This window comes from Kwoniella europaea, chromosome 1 (assembly GCF_036810445.1).
Source record: "Kwoniella europaea PYCC6329 chromosome 1, complete sequence".
Taxonomy (NCBI): domain Eukaryota; kingdom Fungi; phylum Basidiomycota; class Tremellomycetes; order Tremellales; family Cryptococcaceae; genus Kwoniella; species Kwoniella europaea.
In genome coordinates, this window is record NC_089487.1 from 9,823,141 (window position 1) to 9,839,828 (window position 16,688).

The following is a 16,688-nucleotide window of genomic DNA, read 5'->3' on the forward strand; positions in this document are numbered from 1 at the left end:
ATTTTTTCAATGATAAGCTGATGCGCAGGAATCTGAGGATTTCAGACATGTGAAACGTTGTTGGTGATGGTGGTCCATGTTACAGTAGAATTAAAGGATCCCCACTCTGTTCGTTGTTTATAGTCAAACAACTAAACACAGACCTGATGAAACACAAACACATATACATACACACTAGGTTGAATTCCAAAGGTCAAACGGGCATAGGTCCATAGTCACACCAATGCCGTTGACCATGCCTATGCATATGGAGTCATTGACAGGTACTGTTTACCTCTGCAATCCCTCTCTCATCTTGACTCGCACATGTTGATACAGGGAACATCACTGCTCACCACCCCATGCTACGATGTCTTGGTCAAATTGGGTAAACCCACAGTCAAGTAACGGAAGTTGGGAGAAGTTCAAGTCAAAGCGGAGGAACACCAATGTACTTATCATATCGGGTGAGTCACACTTTTCCTAATAACTATGCCAAGATGCTTAGTATGACCTATGCAAGTATGAGCTAACGTTATGTACCTCTGATGAACGGATTGGGATGAATAGGTTGTATATTTCTTTTCTTGATATCGACATATCTGTACGCACAAGGAATATTCCAATTCGACCGAAATGTAAGTCGACTTCTTAACATGAACTTGATCAAGCACTGACACCCCCGATCGAATTCACTATCTATTATTCTAGGTGGTAAATGAGATAAGATTAGATAAACCTACCCAGTTGGTAGGTGGTCTACCTGGTTTTTACGTCTTTGAAGAGTTATGGTATAGGAATGGTACTTTTTGTGAGTGATACACCCTCCCACACCCGATACTGTAGACCGACTGGATACAAAACTGAACGTTTTGTTATACAGATGCTTTCCGGGAGGATGTGATGGACGTACCCCTCCCAGATAAAGATAAGATCATATCAGGTCCTCATGATATCATAACTCAGTCTTTATCGGCTCAAGAGGAACTTATGAACGGGAATTTGGGGCAGATTCGATACTTCAATGGTCAAACCAGCAAGTCCTCCTCTCTGACCCTATCATCATCTCTAGATCCTAGATATCAGAAGCTCAACTGACCATGATGATCAATTCAGTATTCCTGAACGACGGTGCGGATCAATGGAATTGGTCATACCTCAATTGGTTCTACCATCTAGCTGCAGAAGCTTTATTGGGTGGTATCGCTTCTCTCGCATTATCAAATGACATCTTGGAGGAAGATTTACCACGATTGATGATTCCGTGGGAAGGGAATTGGAAAGATGGTTATGGGATAAACGAAGGTATGATCAGAGCAATCTTCGGGAAGTATCTGGTAGAGAAAGATCAGTGGGAGCGGTGGAGTGTTTCGAGGGATTGGATAGGGTTTGAGAAAGGTGAGTATCGTCAGATTCGAATCGCTATCTAATCCCTTTCCAGTCTTTGACGCGTATCCTCTTACTACCGAAGTTCAGAGATTGACGACTGATGGATTGATATCTCGCTGGACTCAATTATAGTGGTGATTGTCGATCGATATGCCTCTCATCGACATAATCCAATAGCCAACGAGTGGAACAAAATGTCCCTTCCTATCTTCGAAGAACTTCCTTCCCCTCCTCCACCATTCTTCGCGCCCTACCGACAGAAACTCTTGAGAAACCTTCACCTGTCGCAACCACCAGTTCGTGCCAAGGTAGGAAAAGCTTTGGATGTCATTCCCAAGATCGTTTATCTCGATAGGCAAGAGACGGATCGCAAGCTTAGCGATGACGATCATACCGGTTTACTAGAGGTGTTGAGAAATTTGAAGAAAGATGGGAAAGCTGAAGTGGGGGTACCACATTTATCGGAGATGGGATTCAGAAACCAGGTGAAAGCTGTCAAAGGCGCTGATGTGAGCTTTAACCACTTGTCCATCAATTTGAAATCAAATGAGACATACTGATTATACTTGATGATAGATTATTATTGGGATACATGGAAATGGGTTGACCCATCAGATGTGGATGCCGGAAGGTGGGATCGTCATTGAGGTGAGTCCCTCGACTAGATCCGACTGCAGGAGTTGCTCGCTCAGATGGGTGTGTCAGTAGCTTTTTATCCCAGATGCGTTCTTGAGAGATTATCAAGTCTTAAGCCAAGCTTTGGGACATCGTCACATCGCTATAGTTAGTATCTTTTATATCCTGATTCGATTGAGTAGCTTATCTTATGGGTACAGTGGAACGATCGTATACTTCCGCCTTCCGAGTGGGAGACCATCGATGGACAATTAAACCCTACAATCATGCATAATGGGACGCTGATACCTGTGAGTACGAGCGTTGGATCCATGCGATTCTACAGCCTCGGCAGGGGACTGTCTAAACATATGTCGCTATCACTTTGCTGATAGATCTGTAACATGTCTTTTAGTTAAATACATCTTTCATTCAGACGTTGTTAGAAGACCTGCTCATAGGGATGAGTTAGCTCCTACAATTCACCCCTTCTTCTCCCTTTATTCAACATTACTCACCTATCTTGTAGATCTCATCACACTTAGCTACATATCAACCTTATTTCATACGTTCTTGCTGTAAACGTTATGACGCTTGATGACATGCACGTGCACAGATCTTCGAAACCATCCAGGAACACCCGGCTGCAACATACCTTCAGGGAAAACGGGACGGGGTCCTTTGATCTGATAGGATAAAAAGGCTAGTCAAGGTAATTGAAAGTCGCGTGCGTGCTTTGGGAAAAAAAAATGTTAGAATATTGGAGTCAGGTCACTAGCGTAGCTGTGATGCCATCGAAATGAGTTTGAAGGTAAAAAAGAATGGAAGAGGCTCAAGCGAGATTAGGAATTATCTCTGAATCTCATCTTATCATAACATATCTCATTTCACTTCTCCTTGTGTGCGTGCCCTCTCTTGTACTTATATCGGTTCAAGGTAATCCATTATCCTCCAATCTATAACCAGTAGAAATAGAGACAATCATACTATAAGAACATAACTATCTACCATTTTCGAAGTACCGGTCATAAAGCAAAAGCTCCAACACCAGCATTAAAAATGTCGGATGCAGAGAAATATGGCGATGGAGGGGATACACCCCTTCCTCAGCTGAGCGGCGCAGTAACACCAATGGAAGGTAATAATGGTGCTGCGTTGGGTAAAGGTAGTGTGGATGATGAGGTCTTGTTGGCTAAACTGGGGTAAGTCAAGTCATGCGATACGTTATATAATCAATCCCTTCTTCCCCCTTCATTCGCTTGTCTCAAATACAAGTTTTTGAAGATGGTTGGTGGTCCAGGCTAATGTAGTATACGTTGATAGGTATAAATCTGAGTTTATGAGGGAGTTTGGCAATTTAGAAACCTTCAGTTTCGCTATGAGGTGAGTTAGGCTTATCCGACCTCTTCAACTATACCTAGCAATTGCTGATAATGTTTGTTTTGCAGTATCATGGGGTATGTTGGACCGGCTTTAGGAGAAGGAAAGATCGAAATGTGAACTAATTTGCATAATTGGTCGCAGTATGACGGCATCTATCGCTACTACTTTCACTACACCCCTCACGTACGGTGGTGTAGCATCAGTAGTCTGGTGTTGGCTGGCGGGATCTATCAGTGAGTATGCAGCGCAGTAAGAATCATCTCGACCTCGCTAATCTGCTTTGGTTATAGTGAACATCAGTTTGGGAGCTTCCATCGCTGAGATCGTCTCTGCCTATCCTACTGCCGGTGGATTGTACACTGTAAGTCATCCCCTCACTTCCCCTCCTAAGACAATGATCCAACTGACGTACGTGATGAGAAAGGCCTCAGCAGCTTTGGTACCTAGGACATACAGACCCATGTGAGTGTGACCACATCCCTTATCGTCCTTCGGATCATAAGCTGACGACCCGGTGTTTGGTATCAGTGTCGGTTGGGTAACGGGTTATTTGAATATTCTCGGTCAAGTTGCTGGTGTGGCTTCCACCGAGTGGGGTCTATCAGGAGTAAGTCCTGTCTACTCATTACCTGCCCAAACGTGAATTGTACGAGAAGAATAAATAACTGAATGATATTATTAACCTCATCCAGATGATTCTTGGTGCTGTGGTAATATGCAGAGAAACATACGTTATTGAAGTATGGCATCAATTCTTATTATTCTGTGGTCTGCTCGTGATGCACGGATTACTCAAGTGAGTGATAAATTCTCAATGACTCCCTTCCTGTTACAGTAGTTCCAGCCATACTAATTCAGTTTTGCACTATCACAGCTCATTGCCCACCGCCGGATTAGCGAGACTCACCCGATATTTCGTATTCATCAATATCGGTTCAGCTATAATCATCATCATCACCTTGTTGGCTTGCACACCCAGATCCGAGATGCATCCTGGAAGTTATATCTTCACTGAGACCATCAATGGTACAGGTTGGCCTTCGAATGGACTGGCAGTTCTGATGGGTTTGCTCTCTGTCCAATGGACGATGACGGATTATGATGCTGGCGAGTCGGATTCAAGAAATCCGTGTATACCCTTGCTAACTATGATATCTCCACATAGCCGCGCATATCAGTGAGGAGGTTCACAGAGCAGCTATCGCAGCTCCTGTGGCTATCTTCGTTGCAGTGCTCAACACCGGTGTAAGCGACAGGTTTTTCTAGAAACTCGTTTGACGGTAGTGAATTTTGCTAATTGACAAAACTTCGTGCGTGATTCTCAGGCCATTGGATGGATCCTCAACATCGTACTGTGTGTCACTGCTGGAGATGTATCAGAACTTCCTGGTCCATCTGGAAATGCCTTTTTAGGTATCATGTATTTGAGAATGGGTAAAGCGGGTGCTATGGTACTCTGGTCATTTGTCTGGTAAGTTACTTCTCTCCTCACCATTACCGAAAGAGCTTTCGCCCTTAACTATCGTTATCTTTTGACAAGCGTGATTGCTGATTTGTCGATCCTCTACAGCCTCATCGCAGCATTCACCGTTCAAACCGCCCTTCAAGCCAACTCTCGAACTGTATTTGCCTTTTCCAGAGACGGGGCATTCCCCGATAGAGGTTTATTCGGCAGGATGAACCAAACTACCAGAACTCCCGTTATCGCCGTTTGGGTCGTAGTGGCTATTAGTGTTTTGATGGGTGTATTGGCTTTTGCAAGTTTGACTGCTGTCAATGCCATCTTCTCGATGGTAAGTTGTCATCCTCTCTCAAAGGTGTGACTTAGGGAGAAACAATGTAAGCTGACTTTTGGCATCGTGTGCTGGAATAGTGTGCAGTAGCACTAGATTTGTCATACATCATTCCAGTCATCTGCAGGAGGATCTTTGACGGTCATGAAGAAGTCAATTTCACGCCTGGACCATTCTACATGAGAGGTTGGGGTCTCTACGTCAATATCATCATGTGAGTGATTATCACCCAAGTGGTAATGCAGTGTAATAATATATAGTATTGACGATGGCTTTACAGGGTCGTATGGACTTTGTTCGAAGTTACCATTTTGGCTTTCCCAGCTTCCTGGCCACTTACATGGGACACTTTCAACTATTCTGTGAGTTCTCCAGCATATCATGATCGATTCGGTCAATTTCGATTGCCGGATCATTGCTAACATATCCTTTGCGACATCATGTTAGGCCCCAATCACCGGAGCAGTCATGGCTCTCTCGCTCGTATGGTACTTTGCAGCAGGAAGGAGGTACTACGATGGACCTAAATCTAATTTATCTACCGAACAAAAAGCAGCCATCGAACCTGAACTCTAAGTCGAGGTCCAAAACCACACCCAGAACAAAAGTTTTCAACAAAGCTTTTATCATTCTCGTATAAGGTACAAGTTATGAGTGGGGAGAGAAAGAAAGAAGAATTCATGTATTCCGGGTCGTTCGTTGTTGTCGTTGTAAATCGTTATCTCATCATAACGATACAAATAACATTATTTATTCAGTTTTTCCGATTATCCTTTGAGCTATAAGTACCTAATTATCATCGTCATCGATACCACCTGTCCAGATTACAGTATACCTTGTTGGACCATTAGACTACGCTGGCAGGTATAGATATTAGAATAAATAGATGCATAGCTCCTTTGCGCCATATCGTATCTCCCACATTATCTTGTGGAGTCACAGCGTACCTGAGATAACGCCTGTTAATCCAATGTGATTGGGGATGGGATGATCACTGAAGAACACAATACGATGATCAATCTCGTCCCCTTATCTAGTTGGTCAATGCTCTGACATAAATAGCTCTAGAATGGATGATGATGCATTGATTCAAATCCCCTTTACAGATCTACAATCAACCCATTGCTTACTTCTACAACTCATCGCACAACAACACTCTTTCCCGCTTCTAATTATTCATCCACACACATACACATATTTTTCGTGTTACTGTACCACCAAAACCCAAAAATTCCATTCCTTCCAACTACTCTCTTCTATTTTCTAAAGTCCTTACCTTTTGAGTTTTTCGACATTTCAAATCTAGTCTTTCCAAGTCTAGTTATCGAACCCCTCTTGGTTCTTGATGATGACTTTCATATCACCACCCGCAGCGACAGCCTCGAACGCTTCAGTAGCTTGAGTCAGGGGGAAAGTCTTGGTGAGCAGTTGTTTGAGATCGACAACTCCTCTACTTAACATGTCGAGTGCGGAGGGGAAACACGATGCGGTGTATCGAGTAAGACCTGAAAGGATGCAATGAAAGTGGATTAACATCATATGGTACAGTCAAGTACCAATCAACTTACCCATAACGTTGATTTCTTTATTTGAGACAGCAAGAGTTGGGAAGTTGTTAGTTTGAATATGACTCAATCCCACAGCGAGGTCTGTCATACGACAAAAACAAGGTGATTAGCTGTCTGATATGCTGATGACGAAGAGAGGTAGAGTCATACTCACAAGTACCACCCTGTTTAGCAATAGCTATACCCAACAACATACAATCCTCCGCACCAGTAGCTTCCACAACTCTATCTACACCTTCTTCCTCTAAGAGACCTGCCTTTTCCGCAAAGTCAGCAGCTATCTTCTTGGCTTGTTCCCATTTCCTATCACCCAAAGTCTCCTCGTGATCCTCATGATCGTTGACCTCCCCATCACCGATCCCAGCACCTGAACCATCTTCGGCCAACTTGTGCGCTAGACCATTACCGTTAGGTTGATTGTTGAGAGATTCGGTGGGCAAGTCGCCGATGAGGAACACATGGTCGATAATTGGTTTACCAGTTAGAGGGGAGATGTATTTCTTGGCAAACTCGACTCGATCGGGGTTGTTGTCGAATGCAATGATCTTACGGGCAGAGTAGGCGTGGGCGACAGCTGCAGTGATCAAACCGATGGGTCCACAACCGCTTTAAGTGGACGATACACAGGTAAGTCTATCAAAAAACCCGTTATGAAGTATTGAGTGAGAAAGCAGACTCACAATATGGCAAGTGTTTTGTGAGGTCTGAGATCAACTCGTTTACCAATCTGTACACCGACCTATATGTATATATGTATCAGCATACCAAAAACAATATTTCATCTATAAAGAAGGTAGTTAAAGATGTTGGGCTGGGATCGAACTCACAGCAAGAGGTTGAATACACCCAGCTTCATCCCATGATATGTGATCAGGGATATGAGGAGCCATATCGGCTGGTAGTGTAAAGTACCTAGATAGAGATCCTACTGATCCAGGTGCACCACAATACCTCATATCTACAAAGTGAGACCACATGATCAGCTTACTTGGCCAGTTAAAGAGAAGGTATGGAGGTACAGCCAGACTTACCAAGACAGATATTGACTCTTCCTTCTTTACAGTTTATACATCTTCGACAAGGAAGTCCAGGTTCGACTGTACCCGATTGAGTCAGTCTCAATCCAAGAGATAGTAGTGATGAATTGTAACTCACTAGCGACTCTATCTCCAATCTTATGCGATTTCACCAAATCACCCACAGCGATTACTTCACCCGAAGACTCGTGACCCATTACAATTGGGTATTTCACTGGTCTACCGCCTACTCCACCTGCAAGGTAGTTATGCAGATCGGAACCGCAGATACGTATAGAATGCAAAGAACGTATGTTAGCTTAAATCGCATGTGGTCCAGGCCAAGTGAGATGGCATTGAGGAAGAAAAGGAGATTATACTCATCTGTTGAGATGACCTTGACCAATACTCCATCAGGTTGTAAGATCGGTAAATCATTAGGTCTAACTACGATCTTCCTCTTGGCTACCAGATTACAAGAATGATTAGGAGGGAGGTTCAACGAGGTCACTTGAGGTGGTTGCACCTTGTTCAAGAAGTGGAATTCGGCCATTGTGAAGTGAATGGGTGTCAGATGGTAAAGTCGTTGAAGGGTCGGGGTTGTTCTTACGATGTTGGGGGTCTATATACGTATGTATACATACATCAATCAGAGCGATCAGATCTCCTTAGCATTCTTATATACCTACCTACTCACTCCAAGCATGAGCCAAAAAAAACCAACACCAGCAGCTGCAGAGCTAGAACCCATCAACAGCCCGGAGACCCTCCCAACTTGACCTCGGCCCGAGTTAACCGATCACCGTCCATCCTCAACCCGAAACCGGTTCGGTAATGACCGACAAACCTCTTCGTCATATACGGTTCGTTGCTTTGCTTGGCTACAGTACATCTCATGAGCATGATAATCGTTGACCTTGCTTGAGCCCAACATTGACTTTGTGAAATCAATTTCAACAACGTATACATGCAAAGTAGATAACGAGAGAGAAAAAATCTAAGTGATAACTTTTGGTATTTCAAACAATACAAAATCGTAATATTCAGCTTCCATCACACTCGCCCATTCACCTCCTACATCCTCACTGCCCGCTGTTGTACCGCCTGATTTAGTCTTCTTGGTCGATGGACCACGAGAAGCTGATGCAAGATAGGTGTAGTGATCAGATAAAGATCGGAGTGTCTTGACGGCTGTTTTGGGTTCCGGCTGTGAGGCGAGATCGGGTATTAGCTCTGGTCAACGTATAGCAGAGATGTGATGAAGGAAACGTAAACGAAAAGCGATTATCTGTGGATCTATCTCATCCATGATGAAATTGTTGGAATCATTCGCTGTCGACTCACTTTCACGATCACACCAGCATAATCCGCCGGTAAACCATATCTCAATACACTCTCCACGAACAATCGGACAGTCTTGAGATGAGCTAAAATCTGATATGCTTCTGAGAAGTTTATTCGAGTGAGACGTAAGAGTTCGGTCTATCGTGTTGAAGGTAGAGAATCATCAGCATCAGCATTGATGTTAGACTGACCGTCATGCACCTCAAAGCAGTCTGAAGAAAGGGATTACCGGCCGAATTATAAAATAGCTGAAGACTTACCCATAATTCTTTCTCTTCTACAGCCAGCTCTGCCAATTCTTTCTTTTGTTTCTCCAAAGCAGAATCATCCCATTTGAAATCCCTTACTATGAATCTGAGTTATGTCATCATCAGCTATATACATGACAGATAAACGAGTTACATTACAGCTGACGACTTACTTGTTTTCACGACACTTATGTATGAATTCCTCCTTGACCTTCTTGAACACTGTCACAGTTTGGAGGAAGTAATCTTCATCGGTTGCGATTCGTCTACGAAGTGCTGATTGGTCAGCTCGGCCCTTTTCCTGCGTTAGGGGCAGCTAATGGGATATTTGATTGGATAACCCACTGAGAACTTCTAGGCACAACCATATTTGTCAATCTCTCGTATTTATCTGCCCAGTCTTTTTGTAAATTCCTGCACAATCGCATACATCAGCATTCAAGCATTTCTGGCGAGAATGGGGAGGTACAGGAAAGCTGATCACTCACTTGGGCACAGCAACAATCAGCGTTTCCAAAAATTCACTGTTCTCCACTAGATCATTCTTGTTCACCACATCAAGTAAGGAACGTTGAGACAGATTGCCCCTAATTAGTTAACAAATCAGCTATTTCGGAATTCAAAATCAAGTCATCAATCAGCTCACTGTTGTTTACGTTGCAGAGTCGTAAGACTTCCTTTCGCGAGGTTGTAAGATTGTGATTTCTGCTTCTGCGTTGAATCTATAGAGTTCATCTCCTGCGAAGATAGGTGCATCGTTAGTAGTTGACCTTATGGCTATAATTCGTATCTCTGATATCTGCCAGTTTGATCATCTTGTAAGGGGTCAAACCCATGCCAGAGACCACGGGCAAGGAATGTTACAAGGTGGTTGGCGTCCAGGTCAACCCAGTAATGAAATGAGTCGGTATAATGGTCTTCCCTTGATCAAGCCACATCCACGTTCATTTAAATCCAAAAAGCCAATCTTGATCATCCCATCATGCATATTCCTTATCAAATCTGACCTGTACCATATTCCACTTCTGGTGCGAAGGAAACAGCACACTCACCTTGGTCAAAGCCTCCACGACCTCCAATACCTTCCCACCACTACCCCATCTTCCTTTATCCCACCTGAAGCCTCCTCCACCGCCCAACAGAAACTCTTCAGCGGGTCTATCATTTACTCTAGCGTGTTGGGCGACTTTGGCCGAGTCGTCCGAGACTAGCGAACGGAGTGTGTCGAGAAGCTTGGAGACGGTCGAGGTGAATTGGGAGTCTAATTTGGGGAGTGCGTCGGATAATGTGAGGAGGGAAGAGAGGGTTCCGGCCTGTATCGATAGAGGGAGTCAGTATATCCGTCTATGACATCGAGATAACAACGGGCTTGAGATCAAATGACAGATGGATGATAAGAGGTATCACGTTGGGACTCGTCAGGTGATGGAGTCTTGAGGTGTTCCAGAGATGACTTGACCCACCTTCAACTCTGGTATCTCCCAGGTAGCCACCTCGACATCCTTCCCAACTGCATTGCTGACCTCGTTGAGCATCACATTGGGATCACCATCTTTCAGCGGAGTGGCTATGAGCCAGTAAGACAGGTCGGATGGCATCTTGCTGGTGTGAGACTAGCTGTAGGTAGGCTATTGAGTATGGTGACAAAAGAGTATGGATTGATGACGATGGGATGAAATGTGAATTGATGGCTCGAGGGTAAGCTTAAGCGGATATGACCTGCCCCCGTGCCTATGAGCACATGGCTTGAGTCATGAGTTAGGCGTCTGTTCCCCTATCTGGTCCCGGCGGAAGTTGCTTTATTGCCGAAGGGGGGTTGTCAGCGTCATCGTCGTTTGGTCCTTCATATTGGGTTCCAGAAATATCTGAACGTCAATCATCACATAAAATATATAAACTCATCCCTTGTCGCCATCATCCTCCGTGTCTGCCAGCATCGATATCTACAACAGTATACATAGCCTTATAATTCAATTCTCATATAATCTTATACCAATTTATCAACAAGCTTGGTACCGCTCAGAATGTTCTTTCGAACATTACGTTCCTCCTTCACACCGATATCTCGATCCATCCCTCGTTCCGCTCCTTCATCTTTGCTCGCTAGACCACAGATATCACGTAGCATACATAATTCCTTACGACAGTCTGCAAAATACGAGCGATTCCCTTCTGGATATTCCCCTTCACCTGGACCTAACGGTGGAGGAGGACCGGACATATGGCAGTACTTCAAAAGAAGACTAGGGGGCGATAGGGCAGTGTGGGTATATGGGATAGGTGTCGGTGGTGGTGGTATATATTATGTTACTCAGTAAGCTTACCATCCCAGAGTCTTTTCGATTTGAAATGCCCTGTAGCTTACATGCTGGTTTGAATGGTAGTCTGGAGAGAGTGCCTGAAACGGGTAGATTGAGATTTATGGATGTCGACGAAGCTCAAGAAAGAGAGGTGAGTTTGAGTTTTGCTTCACAAGCTGGATGACAGTATACCCAGATCAATATAAAAGGTCATCAGCTGATACAAGTCATTGTGATATAGCTTGGTCGGCAAACCCAATTACAAACGCTTAACGAATATTCCCGAGCTGTCTTACCTCCCAATCATCCTACGACCAAGCGAGTACGAGCAGTAGCTACTCGAATAATAGAGTCGTCGGGATTAGGAAGGGTCAAATCGGGTGGTGAGATGGGTGCGGTCGAGGGTAAGGTCCCTAACTTTGGTGGTGGGGAGGATATAGGGGAAATTCTATTTGGCGGTGGTGAAGCGGGAAAAAATGCTAGAGAAGGTAAAGAGACTGAATGGGAGGTGAGCGAACATACTTCTTCGTGCTAATCAGCCGTGGCTGACCAGACCGAATCGGATGGTCGACGGACAGGTCTACGTGATAGATGACAAAAAGACGAAAAACGCATTTGTCCTGCCTGGAGGCAAGATATTCGTTTTTACTGGTATATTGCCAGTCTCAGCGAACGATGATGGTCTAGCGACGGTTCTGGGTCATGAGGTAGCACATCAGGTGGCTAGACATCCAGCTGAAAGGATGAGTTCGATGAAGGTGAGTTCTCATTACTGGAGTAGCACCATTTCCTTGAGCTGACATGTATATGTTTCAACGATCAGGTCCTCTTCGCTTTGGGTTTCTTACTTGAATCGTTAGGATTGGATGTCGGTATCACCAGATTACTCCTTACTTTCATGTTACAGTCAGTCAGCCTTTCTCTATTTGTCAAGTCTCGAGATGGTTTTGGGCTGATCAGATGATGGTGGACTTGCAGATTACCGAATTCGAGGAAGAACGAATCGGAAGCTGATTTCATTGGATTACGATTGATGTCGTGAGTGTGTTTCACCTTTCTCCCTTATTCTAGATCTATGGCTGAGGTACCTTGATCGAATAGGAAAGCATGTTTCGATCCTAATGAATCTACGAAGTGAGTTCATATCTCACTTTCTGTAACCCTTAACACACATGCTCTAGCATCATCAATTACGCTCCCCTTAATTTACCCCCATCAAGGTATCAATGCGTCTCCTCATGGAGATCATTTGCTAATGATGAGTGCATCGATACTTTAGGATGTGGCAAAGAATGTCAGAGTCTGAAAAGGGCCGGGGTCTACCAACCGATTTCTTATCCACCCATCCGGCGAATGAGAAAAGGATAAAGCAATTGGAGAAATGGATGCCTGATGTGAGTGTTGTTTGATGATTCGGACCACCCATTCAATAATCGCACAATATTGATTGGATGGGCATGTAATACTTGCAGGCATTATCGATCAGAGCTGCTAGTCCGTGCGGAGATACTTCGTCTTATTACTCTGGATTCATGGATAGCTTGAATCCTACTAGTCCGTATAGTAGAAGTATATGGTGATGGTGAGGATACGAGAGATGAAGTGGGGGACTGGTGAGATGTGATTGCCGAATTGTCATCGTCAAATCGCGAAAGAACCAAACGAGGACGCACACCAGTGTAGGATTCCGGTTTAAACGGCCTTTGTGCTGGATGGTGGATCATTATCGTACGATAATGGACGTGAGAGTAGAGCATGCTTTGCGGATTTTGTTGTAGTCGGAGATGTTGTTCGGTGATACTGTATAGTTAAAGTCATGGCATTGCCGCTCTCCAGGTCCACATAAAACGCCTCTGATGTCCGCTACTGTATCTGATAACGTGCTCTCGGTCAGAGCAATAGAGCAGTTCTAAATATCCCTGAACTTCAATTAGACAGTGAAAGATCCGTGCGTTGTTACCCCGTGTTTTGATGGATGACTTGAGGGGTAGTTCTGATTAAGTTGTGAATGATTGTGTGTCAAAGGCAGTTTTTCATGTCTTGATGAGATGGGATCAAATTTAACATCAAGTTCGGTCTGAACGAACAGTAGTACTGTACCATCTTTCGATAGTCACGCTGCTATTCTTCGTCCTCCACAGTTTTGTGTACACCCAACCAAAAGCGAATGGTCCTTTGAAACTTCTAGCCTGCAGCTAATTTAGGGTTCATCGACATTGATGACAGGTCGACTTTACCTCATGTTTTGACAGCATCCAGTCAAATGGCTAAGGGTCCTCTTCCATCGGGTTAAGAAGCTGTGATGTCGGTATGGTAATGAATTATGCATCTGTGCGGCATAGATTTTGCCAGTTTGTGAATAGACACAGACACAGACACAGACGCCAGGTTTATTCATGTTTCTCTCGTTTCTCCCGCTTTTTCTGAGTCGAATCGAGTGAGAAACATGTTATCCTTCGACAAGATGAATATAAAATGAATGCGTTTGTGGGATGTCATGATCCCCCTTTCATCCAAAGTACATTTCAGTCAACCTCACTGTAACTAAACTCATATAAGTAGAAGAAACGCATAAATCTAATCTCAATCTCAATCAAGACCAACAACCTACCAACTGCCGGTCCGGCAACCGTAACACCGGAATTTAGTGACAGCGATTTGCCACTCGACTCGAACCCGCTGCAGTGCAGGAGCAGGTCAGATCCGAAACAATTCAACGAAATCATCCCGAGCTACGTTACTTTGCGAACCTGAAGTGGGATCAAGGGGGAGTAGGTAGCACTCAGCTTGTAACACCTTCATTGCATAGTTGGAAAATAAATTTCATTCAAGACGTTTTCATTTTATTCCATTTCGCTCTTCCTAGGCGTATTATTCGCCTTCATCTCTATACATCCTAGTCCCAACTTCTTGAGTCTCAAGATGAGTTTGAAATCACCTCAAAGTCCGTATCACGATATCCCACCTGTTGCCGCTATAGAGGATGGTGGGCCGGCGATTAGTCCAGGTTTAGTTGAGAAACCTCACAGATATAGGTATGATGTGAGTTGACTATCTCATACCTTCTCACTATCTGGAAGAGAGGCATATATAGTGATTGACGTACTTACTGATATCGACCTGATCAACCTTTGATAGGTCGTCCAAGGATTCTTCATTCAGAATGGACCTGAACCGAAACATATGGAATTTGAAGAGATGGTGAGTTGATACTGTAGTACCTCGATAGCACGTTCATCTTCCCGAATATCGTTCTCAAATCTGTCAATCAATCCAGTTGATACACGTGCTCATCATCAATTCACTTACACTTACATAGCTCAAAAGGAATTTCGGTCTGATTGATAAATCACCTGAAAGATGGGATAATCTAAGAAAGGATGTAAAGAAATTACAGGAGGATGCACCCGAGGGCGTCTTGTACAAGGTCATGTTTCTAGGTAAGTCATCGATGTGCATCACATCATCGTAGGTATACCGTATATCGTGTATGATCGTAAGCTCATTTGGTATCTTTGAACTTTGATAGGTCGTCATGGTCAGGGATGGCATAATTTCGGAGCTAGCAAATACGGTGTTGATGTGAGTTATTCCTTCCGTCCTATCGTGATCGTTGGTGTTTTATACATTTGGCTGTGGCTGATATCACATAAACTTTCACAGCCATGGGAAGATTATTGGACATTCCTCAACGGGGACGGCGAGATTACGTGGGGACCTGATCCGGAATTAACCCCTTTGGGCGTATCGCAAGCTCAGGCGATCCAGAAATGCTGGAAAGAGCAACTACCCCATAACCCACCTATATCATCTCAGGAGATGAGATGGTATGTATCTCCATTGACTAGGACAGGTCAGACGATGTTAGAGTCTTGGGGTGAATTGTTGACGGGTGTACCGGAAGTGTGGGAAGATTGGAGGGAGATTTATGGGAGTCATACTTGTGACAAGAGATCGACCAGGGTAAGTGCAGTAGCAATATGATTACAACAAACATCTCTGAATGGAGTGGATTGGACTGGACTGATCTCGGCTCGTAGACGTACATAGCGAATCGATTCCCCACGTTCAAGATCGAAGAAGGTTTCGTAGAAGAGGATGAATTGTGGAAAGCGGATGATAGAGAGACCGACGCTCACATGCAGATGAGAGCTCAGAGAGCTATGGATAGATTGTTCGGTCCAGACGGAGCAAAAGAAACTTGTGAGTGTATATCTCTATCATCACCCCATGTTTCATTCTATTCATATACTCCGGGATTTTCACTCATACTTGTGGTCTACTTTGCCCCGTAGTCATATCTGTCACTTCGCATTCAGCAATCTTACGAAACCTCCTAGCTGTATTACACCATCAACCGTACCCTCTAGCTACGGGTGAGATGATACCTGTTGTGGTGAAAGCTACTAGATTGAGTCCTGAGGAGATGGACAAACAAGAGGAATTCACCATCCATCGAGTAAGGATGGATTGATTGCGTACGATCCAGCCTGGCGACTTTTGATAGACCTTAAATCGCATAAGTAGCTTCGTACCTGTTCATATACATACATTCTTTTGGCTTTTTTGTGCATATATCATTCGGATATGGCTTGAAGATAGGAATAGAAATAATACATATAACATAAGATATAACATATAACATATAACGAAATGCATGAACTGGAATGAATACGAATAAGTTAGGAATACGATGATTAACGTCATCGGATAAGATTACGACCAAGCGATCCAATCGATCGGTTAAAGTGGATCGATCATCTGCAGATCTGACCACTTTGTGTGAACTCGTGTCATCAACGTTTTCATTCACCATTTGTCGTCATCCTTGCTTGTTAGTGCAATAGTATAGTATCATCTGATCTTAGGTAGCAAAGGGGATGTGTATACGATGAGGAATGTGGGAACGTGATGTCATGGCATCATGTCTCGCCGCACAACAAATCACTTCTCACACTCATACCCATAGACAAAGTCACATAGTGAATTATCAATCTTCATTCGTCTCTATCTTTGTGAAGGATTCAACTCGCACCAAATTGACAAACTTCCA

At 43.9% G+C, this 16,688-nt stretch overlaps 7 protein-coding genes across 7 annotated transcripts; 4 read left to right on the plus strand and 3 right to left on the minus strand.

The window, feature by feature from the left end:
* Nucleotides 1–349: 349 nt before the first annotated feature.
* On the plus strand, nucleotides 350–2,455 carry V865_003742 (uncharacterized protein; the record flags this gene model as incomplete). Its single annotated transcript, XM_066227531.1, has 10 exons — nucleotides 350–446; nucleotides 550–617; nucleotides 691–790; nucleotides 863–1,006; nucleotides 1,096–1,377; nucleotides 1,501–1,877; nucleotides 1,945–2,016; nucleotides 2,077–2,151; nucleotides 2,205–2,294; nucleotides 2,399–2,455. The coding sequence occupies 10 exons, from the start codon at nucleotides 350–352 to the stop codon at nucleotides 2,453–2,455; spliced, it is 1,362 nt and encodes a 453-aa protein (XP_066083628.1).
* A 587-nt stretch (nucleotides 2,456–3,042) lies between these two features.
* Nucleotides 3,043–5,735, plus strand: V865_003743 (uncharacterized protein; the record flags this gene model as incomplete). Its single annotated transcript, XM_066227532.1, has 14 exons — nucleotides 3,043–3,185; nucleotides 3,307–3,366; nucleotides 3,508–3,599; nucleotides 3,657–3,727; nucleotides 3,791–3,828; nucleotides 3,895–3,973; nucleotides 4,059–4,162; nucleotides 4,241–4,473; nucleotides 4,532–4,611; nucleotides 4,692–4,837; nucleotides 4,937–5,159; nucleotides 5,240–5,373; nucleotides 5,440–5,521; nucleotides 5,607–5,735. The coding sequence occupies 14 exons, from the start codon at nucleotides 3,043–3,045 to the stop codon at nucleotides 5,733–5,735; spliced, it is 1,614 nt and encodes a 537-aa protein (XP_066083629.1).
* Nucleotides 5,736–6,476: 741 nt separating this feature from the next.
* On the minus strand, nucleotides 6,477–7,961 carry V865_003744 (uncharacterized protein; the record flags this gene model as incomplete). Its single annotated transcript, XM_066227533.1, has 7 exons — nucleotides 6,477–6,664; nucleotides 6,728–6,808; nucleotides 6,882–7,333; nucleotides 7,408–7,466; nucleotides 7,555–7,685; nucleotides 7,759–7,824; nucleotides 7,883–7,961. 7 exons carry the CDS (start codon nucleotides 7,959–7,961, stop codon nucleotides 6,477–6,479), a joined length of 1,056 nt encoding a protein of 351 aa, XP_066083630.1.
* A 29-nt stretch (nucleotides 7,962–7,990) lies between these two features.
* On the minus strand, nucleotides 7,991–8,296 carry V865_003745 (uncharacterized protein; the record flags this gene model as incomplete). The annotated part of the gene is made up of 1 exon (XM_066227534.1): nucleotides 7,991–8,296. The coding sequence occupies one exon, from the start codon at nucleotides 8,294–8,296 to the stop codon at nucleotides 7,991–7,993; it is 306 nt and encodes a 101-aa protein (XP_066083631.1).
* A 444-nt stretch (nucleotides 8,297–8,740) lies between these two features.
* V865_003746 (uncharacterized protein) lies at nucleotides 8,741–10,933 on the minus strand (the record flags this gene model as incomplete). The annotated part of the gene is made up of 9 exons (XM_066227535.1): nucleotides 8,741–8,950; nucleotides 9,088–9,225; nucleotides 9,348–9,441; nucleotides 9,509–9,601; nucleotides 9,681–9,749; nucleotides 9,824–9,922; nucleotides 9,982–10,073; nucleotides 10,388–10,648; nucleotides 10,799–10,933. The coding sequence occupies 9 exons, from the start codon at nucleotides 10,931–10,933 to the stop codon at nucleotides 8,741–8,743; spliced, it is 1,191 nt and encodes a 396-aa protein (XP_066083632.1).
* Nucleotides 10,934–11,359: 426 nt separating this feature from the next.
* Nucleotides 11,360–13,215, plus strand: V865_003747 (uncharacterized protein; the record flags this gene model as incomplete). Its single annotated transcript, XM_066227536.1, has 9 exons — nucleotides 11,360–11,649; nucleotides 11,720–11,786; nucleotides 11,877–12,143; nucleotides 12,214–12,393; nucleotides 12,459–12,541; nucleotides 12,614–12,673; nucleotides 12,737–12,769; nucleotides 12,915–13,029; nucleotides 13,108–13,215. 9 exons carry the CDS (start codon nucleotides 11,360–11,362, stop codon nucleotides 13,213–13,215), a joined length of 1,203 nt encoding a protein of 400 aa, XP_066083633.1.
* A 1,342-nt stretch (nucleotides 13,216–14,557) lies between these two features.
* Nucleotides 14,558–16,109, plus strand: V865_003748 (uncharacterized protein; the record flags this gene model as incomplete). Its single annotated transcript, XM_066227537.1, has 7 exons — nucleotides 14,558–14,677; nucleotides 14,774–14,836; nucleotides 14,955–15,075; nucleotides 15,165–15,217; nucleotides 15,299–15,598; nucleotides 15,676–15,838; nucleotides 15,931–16,109. 7 exons carry the CDS (start codon nucleotides 14,558–14,560, stop codon nucleotides 16,107–16,109), a joined length of 999 nt encoding a protein of 332 aa, XP_066083634.1.
* Nucleotides 16,110–16,688: the final 579 nt, after the last annotated feature.